The sequence below is a fragment of the Gopherus evgoodei genome, chromosome 2 (assembly GCF_007399415.2).
Source record: "Gopherus evgoodei ecotype Sinaloan lineage chromosome 2, rGopEvg1_v1.p, whole genome shotgun sequence".
Classification (NCBI taxonomy): domain Eukaryota; kingdom Metazoa; phylum Chordata; order Testudines; family Testudinidae; genus Gopherus; species Gopherus evgoodei.
Genome location: NC_044323.1, coordinates 256,437,321 through 256,450,080, shown reverse-complemented (window position 1 = coordinate 256,450,080; position 12,760 = coordinate 256,437,321). Strand labels below are relative to the sequence as shown.

At 38.5% G+C, this 12,760-nt stretch overlaps 1 protein-coding gene across 1 annotated transcript in view; it reads right to left on the bottom strand.

Annotated features, from left to right (window-relative positions):
* Positions 1-243: 243 nt before the first annotated feature.
* Positions 244-12,760, bottom strand: part of POP1 (POP1 homolog, ribonuclease P/MRP subunit) — a 41,471-nt gene continuing 28,954 nt past the window's right edge. Inside the window, exons 12-16 of the mRNA XM_030553544.1 lie at positions 10,278-10,393; positions 8,484-8,675; positions 7,353-7,507; positions 2,551-2,847; positions 244-1,629 (exon numbers count right to left, since the gene is read on the bottom strand). Of these exons, the coding sequence (XP_030409404.1) occupies positions 975-1,629; positions 2,551-2,847; positions 7,353-7,507; positions 8,484-8,675; positions 10,278-10,393 (1,415 nt within the window). The 3' untranslated portion in view covers positions 244-974. The remainder of the gene's footprint in view (positions 1,630-2,550; positions 2,848-7,352; positions 7,508-8,483; positions 8,676-10,277; positions 10,394-12,760) is intronic.

Genomic DNA, 12,760 nt, shown 5'->3' with positions numbered 1-12,760 from the left:
ATCTATTCCTGTCCTAATGGTTCCTAACATTGTTAGCTGTTTTGATTGACATTGGACAGATATTTTCAAACTATCCAATGTCAACATCTGTTTGTTGAGTGGTAACCACTAATTTGCATTACTTCACACGAAGTGTAGGATCTTAAGTGTCTCATTTAAAGCATTTCAGTGCACCTTTAAATGACATAGTTCAGATTCCAATTTTCAAAGAGTTCTCTTCACACAGTAGGCCAAACCCACTTCATAACGAAAAAATGTTTATTCTGAAAAGAAAATGCCTTTTTAATAAGTTCACACTGACCCAGAAAGAAAAAAGTTTGCATTTTAGATGATACAGGTTCCAGCACATGTTGCAATCAATGTTTCACAGCCTTTAATGTGGAAAGTTATTATTTATGTTCCATTTAAGCACTGAATTGTTTCAATGAAAATAAGTTATCTGCACTGTCTATGCTAGAGGTGGGTACAGAACTTGATTCTGCAGGAGCCAGACCTATTCAGCTGCAAGATTGAATGGGCCCTGAAAAGATGATTGCTATATACACAGGACCCAGATGGCATGCATTTACCAGAAGCATGAACTGTAATCAGAGTCCAGCAGCCATATGACCAGAAGTCTTTTGAAGTGGAAACACTGTAAAAGTGAAAAAGATCTTTGATATCGTTGGCTTCAACTGCATTGGAACAACAACAAAAAAATAGCATGGCCATTAGAAAACAATATCAGCATAAAGGAAGTGTTTCTGGATGCAAAAGCCAACGTATGTTTTAAAACAGAAACTGATATAGACATTCAGAAGAAAAGAAAACATTTGAGCTATACAAACATTATAAATGATCAACAGCTTAGTTCATTAACAGATTAATTTGATGGAAAATAAACTACCCATTGCAAACATGGGGTACACAAGCATTTCTTGAGATTCAAAGGAATAATTTGATATTTGTACATTATTTCATTACAGATATGATGCTTATACCTCAATACTAAGTCTAGCAAATCTGTACTGCAGAGATGCTGGAGTTCTTAACAAAACAAGCCCTTTTTTATCGGCTGGTTGACTGGATAACATATGTAGTAATCCTGTCAAATTAACAAATCCCAGGGCTTCTCCACAGCCAGCAGCTAATGAAAAATCCCCTTGAGTGACAAACCCTAAAAGAATTCTAGAGCAATGTGAAGTAAGATCTGGTAGAGAGTCAGGCCACAAGCCAAGTATTAGTTCTTTAGGCTCCTCAACTGCCTTTGCCTCCAGCGCATCAGAAGCACCACTTTCTAGAGCCTTCCCATTGGTCTCTCTCTTTTTTCTCTCTTTTAGTTTCAGTATCTTGTGTTTGAATATGTCACTGTGTTTGGGTTCTTGAGGACCACAGAAGAGCTGGTCTTTGCTAAGCTGTAGAAGATCCTCCTGTGTTGGAATGCATATCATGGCATGTAATTCAGGGCTGCCCTTTCTTAGCAGGGACAAGCTGACCCACACCAGCACCCTGGGGTAGCACTTAAACATCGGTAATAGGGCATCTTCAGTCATTTCCTTCTGTCCAAGTTTTGAAGCAGAGCGTACCCTCTGACCTTTCCCACAGCTAGGCTGGCACCTGGCTGATAACTGCTTTAATAGTTTTCTGTTCCTGTTTGAAGTTTAAAAGATGCATTAGGGATGCTCAACAAAGTACAATAAAAACTCAGAAGTGTCATCGTAAATTAATGATTAAAAAAATACTACTTAGGACAGCCTTCGTAAAGCTCTTAAAATTAAAAAAAAAAGAACACAAACATAAGTATAGAACTGTTCACTGAAAAGGGCACAATCCACTTAAAAATCAGTTACATTATCAGCGCTTTTGGCTTCAAATTTGTTTGAAGCCAGATTTGCTTTTCTTCAGTTTTATCATTATTTTCATATGCTGCTATGCAAAATGAGCCACCCACACCCAGGCACTTCTCTTCATGTGCTCTAGCATGGCTTTATCTTGCTTAATCAGTGTTCTACAAGTCATGTGAGATCTCCATTCACTCTATAGAAACATGAGTAGTGAGAGCAACGGTCTGTATCCATGCATTAGAGATGGGAATACAAGTAAATGTATCAAGAGTTTTTAAACTGGAGCTTTTAAAAATAAATTAAAATTTAAATTAATTTAATTAAAATCCTTTTTAAATAGGTGCATGTTTCCTTCTCCTTTTAATCATTTATACATTTCCTTATTAAAATATGCCACTTTCTCCCTACCAATGGCTCTCTGAGCCCTCCAAATATCCTTCCCACTGGAGGCAGGCAATATAGGGCCACTCCAAAGCAAGTACCAATTCAAACTGCTTACTAAAAGAGGCTCCCCACTGCAGTCAGTCACTCCCCATTGATGAAGGGTAGGAGAATGGCTTACTTCCAATCACAGCAGGTTCTACCCATCTGGGTAGAGATCCACCAGGTCAGAATTCACTTCCCATTCCCTCTGGGAGCCAGGGGATTCAATTAGATGGTGGGTCCTCATGGGTTGCCAGTAAGTCATTCCCTCTTAACAACTTACTGGTAAGTCACTCCTACATACCTGAGAACAAAGAAGTCACTACTTGTTGCAGCTCCATCTTCTTTGCATAAATTTTGAATTTGTGTCATTTCTTCCACCACGTCACCCTGAGAATCCTCTATAATCTGTCCAGGTTTGGGCTCACAAGGAATCTGCTTTTCAGTTGCACAGCTCTCACTGTCTGCAGATGAAGTAATCACAGATTCTTCCTGAGCTTTGTTTCTTATTTCCCAGTCCCTGGTTAGTTGCCCCCATGGACAGAGGAAAGGTGCCAGGGTGCCAAGTTTGACATAGTTTGCCCTTTTTGCAGGTGGGCGTCTAAAAGAAAGAAGGAAACAGAAAAAAGGTCCCATAACTTGGAAGCAATGAAACAAATGTTAATTACAGTTCACCTCAAGAATAACACAAAATTACGATGCTGAAATACCAGATAAAGGAGAATAATCTATTCAGCAACTTGCAAATCATTAGAAAAAATTAAAGTGACAGGGCCCAGTTTACCAAATAACTAATAACCGAGCATCTTTCTAACTTATATTTTAATAAGCTTTTAAAAAAAAAAAAGATGGGCAGTGAACTCTTTAATCTTGTTGAGCAGGAATTCTGAATCTCTGGCTATTTGAGTTCCATACAAAACTGCCACGTATCTGTACTTCTGGAGTGTAAGGGTACCGCACTGCAAGAGGTCTACTTCTTTGCTGGAACCAGAGTAGATAAAAAAATCAATGATTTAAAAATATATACATATTTTTTGATAAAATGCTTTGAGGGAAAAAATGTGTCTAAAGATGTTTTAATTAAAACATCTTTGAGCTACCATGTATATCATGGAATAGGGATTATAAATTCTAATTCTATAGTATGAGACAATATAGTCATATAATGTTTAAGAAAAGTTTGGTAAATAAGTTCCAATAGTTCATGGATTAGGGATCCAATCTTACAGGATTCCAGGGGCTTCTGTGTAGATTTAGGTTAATCTTTCTATCTACCCAATGGGACTCAGTGCTCAGTCTAGAAGATACCATCGGAGATGCTTAGTTTTGCAGTTCTCAAACTGTGGATTTGTCTCTTCGGAGATAATATGCTTGTTAACAGCAAAAATGTTTTAAATAAATACATAAAATATATGGAGGTGTGAAATAACAGACCTCAACCCTATTGTCCCTCTGCAATTTTGCGTACACAAGGTCAATCCCTTACCTCTGTCTAAAAGTACAAACTTTCAAACAGTTTAATGAACAGAAGATTGTTGGGGGTGGAACAGACCTGGACAAGGAGAAGTCTGGAGATGAATGCGAAAAGGGAGGTATAGGCAGTAGAAACAAAAGTGAAACTGTTTGAGCGGCATATTCCAGAAGTCTTGAGGTCTGAGTGTAGCCTTCATTGATTTGCGATTTACCACACCATGCTCTCACTAGAAGGGAAAACCTATAGTGGCAGCAGGCCGTAAAAGAGACCCAATCTGGGAATATTTTAATGAAGTTCCTCTACCTGTGGATAAGACAGATGTGTGCAAAGTGCAAACAGTGCAACAAAGAAATACAAAGCCTGGTTGCCTGGATGAAACATCATGAGAAGTGTTCCTTCTCAGGAGGAACCTGTGTTGAAGATGATGAAAGGAACATGTCTGAACATGCAGGATCTTCAGGTTGGTAAACTTTTTATTTCATACTTCTTAAGGACTGCCAGTCAGCCTTCTGGACTATTCCTGAATTCTCACGTTTGAGCAAAAAAATAGAGTTGTTACTCTATGGTACTGTTGTTTTAGATGCAGTTGTGATAAAAAATAAATAGCTGAAATAGGCAGATCTTCCTTTTACAATTTCACCTATAAAGTAGTACTGAGTGTCAATGAATGCAATGAGCAATACTAAATGAGTACTACGGTAATAATAAGTCAATGCAGTTATTTATTTTGTTTAGGAGACTCCATCTTCAACATACAGGATTCTGAAGATTATCCACCTTCAAGATCACCATCATTTTCTATAGTTTCAGGAGTTATCTGCCAATGATAGTGTTTCATTTCAGTGACATCATGTATGTCACATAGCCACAGTATATCACCAGTAGCAAAAAGAAAAAAAAACTCACTCCATTATCCAGAAACAACCACAGGTAAGTTTGTGATAAGAACCAGCAAATTACAAAAAGAGGTAACTGATCAAAAAATGCCCAGTTTGTTTATGCAACAAAAACTCTCGTTTCCGTACGACTGAAAACCCAAACTTCATTAACATGGTTCAGCCATTAAGACCAAGATACAGTCCACCCAGCAGAGCTGATGTTGCAGGCAAATTGCTGGATAAAGTGTATGAAAGAAAATAAGCAGTGTGCAAAAGAACTAGAGGGTGAAATTGTTAACCTGGGTCTTGATGGGTGGAGCAATGTCCACAATGATCCTGTTGTATGTGCTTGTGTGACAACAGAAGGGAATATCTCTCTGATAGAAACAACTGATACATCAGAAAACGCACACACAGCAGAATATTTACAAGTAGCAGCAGTAAAAGCTATAACAAACTGTGAAAAAAAATTCAAATGTCTAACATGCAGCTTGGTTATGGACAATGCTGCAAATGTATCCAAGATGAGAAGAAATTAAGAAGAGAGTCCCAAGCTAACACCATACAGTTGCAGTTCTCATTTGATGCACTTTCTAGCCAAAGACTTCAGTGTTCCAGAAATAAAGGCTAATGTTGTTGAAACTGCAATACTTTCGTAACAACCACTTTGCAGCAGCTGCTCTGAAAAAAGTGGGAGGAACCAAGCTAACTCTCCTACAAGATGTGCAATGGAACTCAGTAGTGGGCTGTTTTGAGCCTATATCAAGAACTGGCCTAATCTGATGACTGTTTGTGAACAAAATTGTGAAAAAATAGATGGCACTGTCACAGCCAAAGTTCTCAACATTGGGCTTAAGAGAAACGTTCAACACATGCTGAGTACCTGGAAGCCTATTTCTGTAGCCTTGAACAAAATGCAGGGAAATAGCTGTTTTATTGCTGATGCTGTTGACTTTGGAAGGAACTGAGCGAGATCTTAAAAAGAGAAATATGCAATGGCAGAGTTAAATTACAAGCATTAAAAAAAATGAATGGGACAAGCACTATCTCCAGTTCATTTTCTTGCAAATATTCTCATAACTTAGTACCAGGGACAAACCTTAACTGCTGAAGAAGAATTAGTTATGACATGACATGGCCTATGACATGGACATTCAGCAATCATCCCTCCATAATGCCAACCATAATAAACTTCAGAGCAAAGGGTGAAACATTCAAGAAATAGGTTTGCTGATGATGTTTTAAAGAAAGTCACACCAGTGAATTGGAGGAAGTCACTTAAGCACTTGGATTCAGACTGTTGAAGTGATAATATCACTTTTAACAGCAGCAGCTTCTTCTACCAGTGTAGAAAGAATATTTTCTTCCTTTGGACTAATTCATTCCAAATTGAGAAATCATTTGGGACCTGAAAAAGCAGGAAAGCTTGTTTCTCTTTTCCAGATTATGAACAAACAGCAAAATGAAAGAGAAGATGACCGAGTTAGCTGCTGAAGCCAATATTTTAAGTTTCTCATGTTGACCTGGCTGACATTTGAAAAAACAAAAACACACACACAAACTAAACAGACTATTTCATTTAACTATTTTAATTAAAAACAATTTTAACAAAAACAAACCTGATTTTAAAAAAAAGAAGGTTTAACTAAATTCAAAAATTCATATGCTTGTTTTGTTAAAATATTATAGGTTTGCTGTTAAAGAAAAAAATCCAGTTGTTTTAGTTAAATAAAACAATTTAAATGTCTATCTGGTGATGTTCTCCTCTCAGTACAGAATGGCAAGAAAATCCTCCAAATATTAACAATTAACCTGTTGAATTAAAGGTATTTATGAAGTCATTGGGAGGTGAACTATCTGCTTCAATTACCTTTGGTAAATGAAATAACCAAACAATCAATCATTCATTTTCTGATATAGCTGTAAACCTAATCTGAAAAGTTTTCAAAATAAATCACTGTTTAAAAATGTATAGCTGTACCTTCTAAAAATGAAACCTACATCCATCTCTGAGTTGTGAAGACTATGTATTAAGATTATAACAACCAACAAGAATGCACTTTTATGTAGAAATCCATGATTAAATCGAGTCTTCCTGACCAGTGATTTAAATCACTTTGATTTAAATCAAATCCACCCTGGCTGGCACTGTTGTGCCAGATATTACTCAGTCTTCTCCCTAGCCTCTCATCCCCGGCAGCAGGCAAAACTTCTGACAATTATCTGCCTAGAAAGTACTTCTGCTTGTTCCACATTCCCAGGCAAAGAATTAGAATATAATCATTCATTTACTTGGGAAAATAAATATACTCAAGTGCTTTAATGAACTTAATTGCTGTGCTCTCTATAGTTTCTTGCACCCTATCTAATAGATGATACCAAAGTGTCTTGTCACCAATTTTATCCTTTTCCATTTGGTGGACGCTGGTTTTCCCCTAGAAGTTGCTAATGGAACTTGAAATGTATGCTTTTACTTACTTTGATATATTACGCACAATTATATAACAGATTTTTTCTGAACAGAACTCTGGGAATAGAGTTTTAGTTAATTTATGCACCCTATTCAGGGAACAGCACTTAGTCTACATAACATGGATTTTTGTTTCATATTATAGTGGGATTTAAAACAGTAACAAAGCTTCATCACAAATCACAAGTCTATAAACTGAACTGAGCAACAGATAATTTTAAGGCATATCAAGTTTATATTAAAGTGGCAAATCAATCAATCAATCTTGGAAAAATTAACTTCACCTCTTGAATTTTTCAAGAAGAATGTTTTTTAGTTCTTTGGCAAACTGGATTCCAGCAGGACAGTCTGGGAAGTCATTTGGAACATGAGGTGTTCTTTTATATTCAGAATGTTTCAAACCCTCTTGCAAGCCGCCTACTCGTGCGCCTCGATATACCTATAAGGTAATAACATTAGTATTTTTCTAATGCACCTAACTGAAGTATCTTGGAGAACCCCTTAGGCGATACTCTGACAGTACTGAGCTTCTATCACCTTAGTTTTGAAGATGTAGTTAAAGTATGGCTATCACATCCTAAAGACTCATTTGAACGAAATGCTAGTTATTCTTTATTAGTTTAATGCTCAAAAACCATCAACTAACCTAGAGAAAGAGTTCAAAAATTCTTACTACAAGTATTGGCAGAAGTGTTATAATATCTCTGCAAAGCTGCTGTTCAGTTACCTTTTAATATACAACAGATCACCACAACTGTTCCATCCATATGACAGAAATATATAGTGAACTGCAGACAAGCACAATAAACCATCCTCTTTAAATTATAAGAGCAGAATGTTCCAAACAGCAAGGTAAGAGCATTCAGCATAATTTAAAAACTTTGCTCTCCTGTTTCAGGTCCCGTGAAATCAGAGATCGCCAACCTGTGTTCAGCAAGACCCCTCAGCAGGCAGCATGATAGTGAGGTTGACATAGGGCTAGGCTATGCAGATGGCAGTAAGTACCAAATAAGAACCTTTGCAAACTCTCAGAACACACTTTTTTCCTTAATATTTTGTATTTATTTTATCTTTTAAAGAAATATAACCTTACAAACATGAAAGCTGAAAAACTATAAAGCAGCACTGGCCTGCTCACTCTGCCCCCATATAAAGCCTCATTTCATGCTCTGTCAAATGTCCATTATAGGTGCAATAACTGAAGTGGACACAATGGTAGATTGTTTTAAATATTTTTAAACACACACCAAGTCACTTTCATGACAATATTCATTTGCTCTCTTTAAACTGAATTTTTGACCCAGTAGTTGTAAGTGGGTTGCACAAGGACAAGTTTTCCCCAATATGTACGTATCAGAGTAAATGAACTTATAATCTGTCATATTTGCCTGCAATTTGTAATGAAAGCCACTTACGAAAGGAATCCAGAAAGCCATGCCCCAGCCTTTTGGGACACAGATATCCCAGCCACTTCCCCATCCTGGTCGATCTTCACCAGCCACTTTCCCTGGCTGCTGAACCAAGAGTATAGGAATCTTGGATTCACAAGGCCCCAAGTCAAGCTGTGAGCCAGGTACCAATAGTTCACTTCTCATATGGTTTAAATCCTGAGATGGGATAAAAGCAGTTGGACAAATGCTCAATAATTTAATAGTCATTTTTCTTTTTTCAATAAGTTATTACAGTTACACACACACACACACACACTGATTTCCTTATTATAGGCAGTGAAAGTTGGTAATCTGAATTCTGCACAGGTTATTCATGCTATTGTATTGCAGAGCAGGTACTGAAGTCGAAGGTAAAGTAGAAATGCCAGCTTCTGAAGAAACCCCATTAGTAAACAAGTTGTGAAAATCTGACTACCAGACAGCTTGTATGAGGGAGAGAAATACTGTACCATAATTTAATATTTAAGGGCTTTTCCCATAAGTGTTTAAATTTTTGCTGTGTAACAGACTAGCTGCTTTCAGACAATTTCTCACTCACCACACCGAGCAACAGCTGAGTTGTATCATTTTTAGGATTCAGTAGCTACAAGAAAAAGAAATCTTTGGTTCCGAGCATTGCTTTATAACCAACTTCACAACCAGTGGCATAAACGTAAACCAAAATGGCACCCAAGAATTCTCAATCATCTCTTGCTATAACCCTTGTTTCCAAAGGTCAAGGAAATAAAGGTATACTTAAGCCATTTTCAAAAATATGTAATGTCTGTTGACATTTCCTTTCTGCTTTAATAGCTCCACAGAGTAGTTAGCAATTGAGTTCATGGCAGCATGCAGAATGTCACCAGGTTCATAATGGTTATCATTCTGTTTTGCCTATATGCAGTTATTTCGATTTGGCTACACAGGTCATGCCTTAGAAGAGCTTTGATTATTTACACAAAGCTAGTCATCTGAAGGAATATGATGCCAATTCATACAGAAGTTAGTCACAAATATTTTTACATTTCCAAAAGTCCAGAAGTTGCAGCCCAGAGGGAGTGGGAGCTAATGTGACTTTAAGCCACCTTTTTGCCCTCCCAATCGTGGTCTGTTCTACAGCCCCTGGAGCGAGAGCCTAAGTTATGGGAACCTATCCTCAGCTGCCTGCAGATTACAGCACTGCCCAGAATCTCCACAGCACTGGTCCTATCAATATCACCGAAGCTTGTTCCCTCCGTATTTTGAGGAGTATGTTGTGAACAAGCAGAATGGGCAGAAATGTGTAAAGGAGACCGTCAACCCTGTTTCAGGCATGACCCTCCAGTCTCCAGAACGCCCCTACACCAGGGTTTGAGAGGCAAAGCCTTGGAAGGCAGCCTTAGAGCTATCTTGCTTAGTCCCTGCACCCTGGGAATCCTCGCCCAACCAGATCTGAAGCTTTTAGAGCCTCTGACCCTTTTACCTAGTGTAAAGATACAAGAGAAAGAGTTAAGATATTGAATTATTTTATCCTACAAACAAGCCAGCAAAACTATATTTCAAAGCGTAAATTAAGGAATGAAAATGCATTACTGTAATGGTTGTGCAAGAATATTGCATACGATGACTCCAGTGAACTGGAGACTCTTCATCTCAGTAACATAACACTATTAAATTAGGAAGTTATTGCTTTGTGAATTGCAGGAGGGTTGATTTTTAAACATCACTGTACAGATTATAGGGAAGGGCAATAAGATGTTAACCCACAGTTTCTTTAGAGTAATCCATGCTGTTAGTTACCTGCTCTGGGATTTTATTTTCAGTAACGTTCTTACAGATAGTCTGGTCCCAGATAAAGCTGTGAGCACATTCCACAGGCACACCTTCCAGAAGCAGCTGCCTAACTTTCTCATTATCTGTAAGAGAGAGAACCTTCATACAAAACCCACATTTCTCAACTTAAGCTACGTAAAGGGAATAGGCAATTAATATGAGTAAAATAAGTGGACAGACTATAGCTATGGAAATGGACATATTAAAGCCCTTAATGTGAAAAATCAAAGCTTCCAAAAGAACTCAGGTACCTTCTACTTTGTCCCAACAGCATTCACATTGGGCAGTTACAATGCAGCACTTTGGTGTGGGCATTTAACAGTCCCGCAGTCTGAACTGTGGGGCCACGCAGACAAGTCCTAAGGCTCCTTTAATTCTGAATGCATCCACACAGAGGTTTAATGCAGTTTAACTAATCTGCTTTTGTCATAACCTAGTCCCAGATTTGGACCTTAGCGTCCAAAATATGGGGGTTAGCATGAAAACCTCCAAGCTTAGTTACCAGCTTGGACCTGGTAAATCTGCCACCACCCAAAAAATTAAAGTGTTTTGGGGCACTCTGGTCCCCCCAAAAACCTTCCCTGGGGACCCCAAGACCCAAATCCCTTGAGTCTCACAACAAAGGGAAATAAACCTTTTCCCTTCCCCCCTCCAGGTGTTCCTGGAGAGATACACAGAAGCAAGCTCCGTGAATCTAAACAGAGGGATTCCACCCTCTCTATTTCCAGTCCTGGAAACAGAAGTACTTCCCTCTTCACCCAGAGGGTATGCAAAGTCAGGCTAGTAAATCTAACACACACAGATTTCCCCCTGACTTCTTCCTCCCACCAATTCCCCGGTGAGCACAGACTCAATTCCCTGGAGTTCCCCCCACCCCCCCAAAGAAAAACTCCAACAGGTCTTAAAAGAAAGCTTTATAGAAAAAGAAATAAAAATACATAAAAATGGTCTCTCTGTATTAAGGTGACAAATTCAGGGTCAATTGCTTAAAAGAAATATTGAACAAACAGCCTTATTCAAAAAGAATACAATTCAAAGCACTCCAGCAACTACACACATGTAAATACAAAAAAAACCATATAAATCACTATCTGATCTTTTGTACTTACAATTGGGAAACAGAAGATTAGAAAGGCAGGAGATAGAAATCCTCTCATAGCCGAGAAAGCGTACAGGCAGACAAGACCAAGAACAAAGGACCCACACACAAACTTCCCTCCACCCAGATTTGAAAAAGTCTTGTTTCCTGATTGGTCCTCTGGTCAGGTGTTTCAGGTTACTTCTTTCCAGGTGTAAGAGACATTAACCCTTAGCTAACTGTTTATGACAGCTTTACATTCACAACTTTAGTTAATTCAAATGAACTTTCATCCCTTTTTTAAACAAACCCTTAAGTATTTTAGCTATATTATCGATTTAAAAATCTGTTATAGTTTGTCTGGAAAACCATTTTACAGGATTGAACAAGCGGTCTCATCAAAAGCCGTTTCATAGCATGAATTAGTAAGTATATGTTGCTAAATCTGGCAAAATGAATCCTACAGATCTGTAGTATATAACCTGCAGCTCTTTATAGTTGGTTTGTGGAAACATCCATTAAGTGAAAAAGGCTGAAATTTACTGGGTTTGGGAAGTCGGCAGAAGCAATGTTACCATGAAGCCTACAAGCTGCTACACATCCCATGTCAAACTTGTATCATAACTGGGAATGATCTTGATAATATTTTAATAATGCATTTTAAAGTTATCAATACCAAATCTACCACCACCTGGACACTTACTTTGGTGTTCCCATGTGCCCCTCAGTCTATCTTTTTAGAGCTCGTAGGGGCAGGGACTGTGCCCTTTCCAGGTTTGTAGTGCCACCAGAAACAAACATGATATTTTTAGCTCTGCCATAGGCTTACTGTGACACCTTGGGCAACTCACTCTTTTTTAATGTTTCAGTTACTCCCATCTGCAAAATGCTGAAATAGGAACATTATTCAGCTATGATCACAAGAATGACACAAAGATAAGCAGCTAAATACAAGATTGAATAGATAGTTTAGCACAGTGGTTCTCAACCAGGGGTCCAGGGCTCCCTGGGGAGCCACAAGCAGGTTTCAGGGGGTCCACCAAGCAGGACCAGTGACAGACTCACTGGGGCCCAGGACAGAGAGCCTAAGCCCTGCCATACAGGACTGAATTCCAGGGCCCTGAGCCCCACTGCTCAGAGCTGAAGCAGAAGCCTGAGCAACTTAGCTTTGCGTGGGCTCCTGTGGCATGGAGCCCCGGGCAACTGCCCTGCTTGCTACTCCTTAACACCAGCCCTGGCTTTTATATGCAGAAAACAGTTTTCATGGCACAGGTGGGCCATGGAGTTTTTATAGCATGTTGGGGGGCCTCAGAAAAAAAAATGGTAAACCAGGGGTTCTCAACCTAAGTAATTAGTGCACATTCTAAGGAAC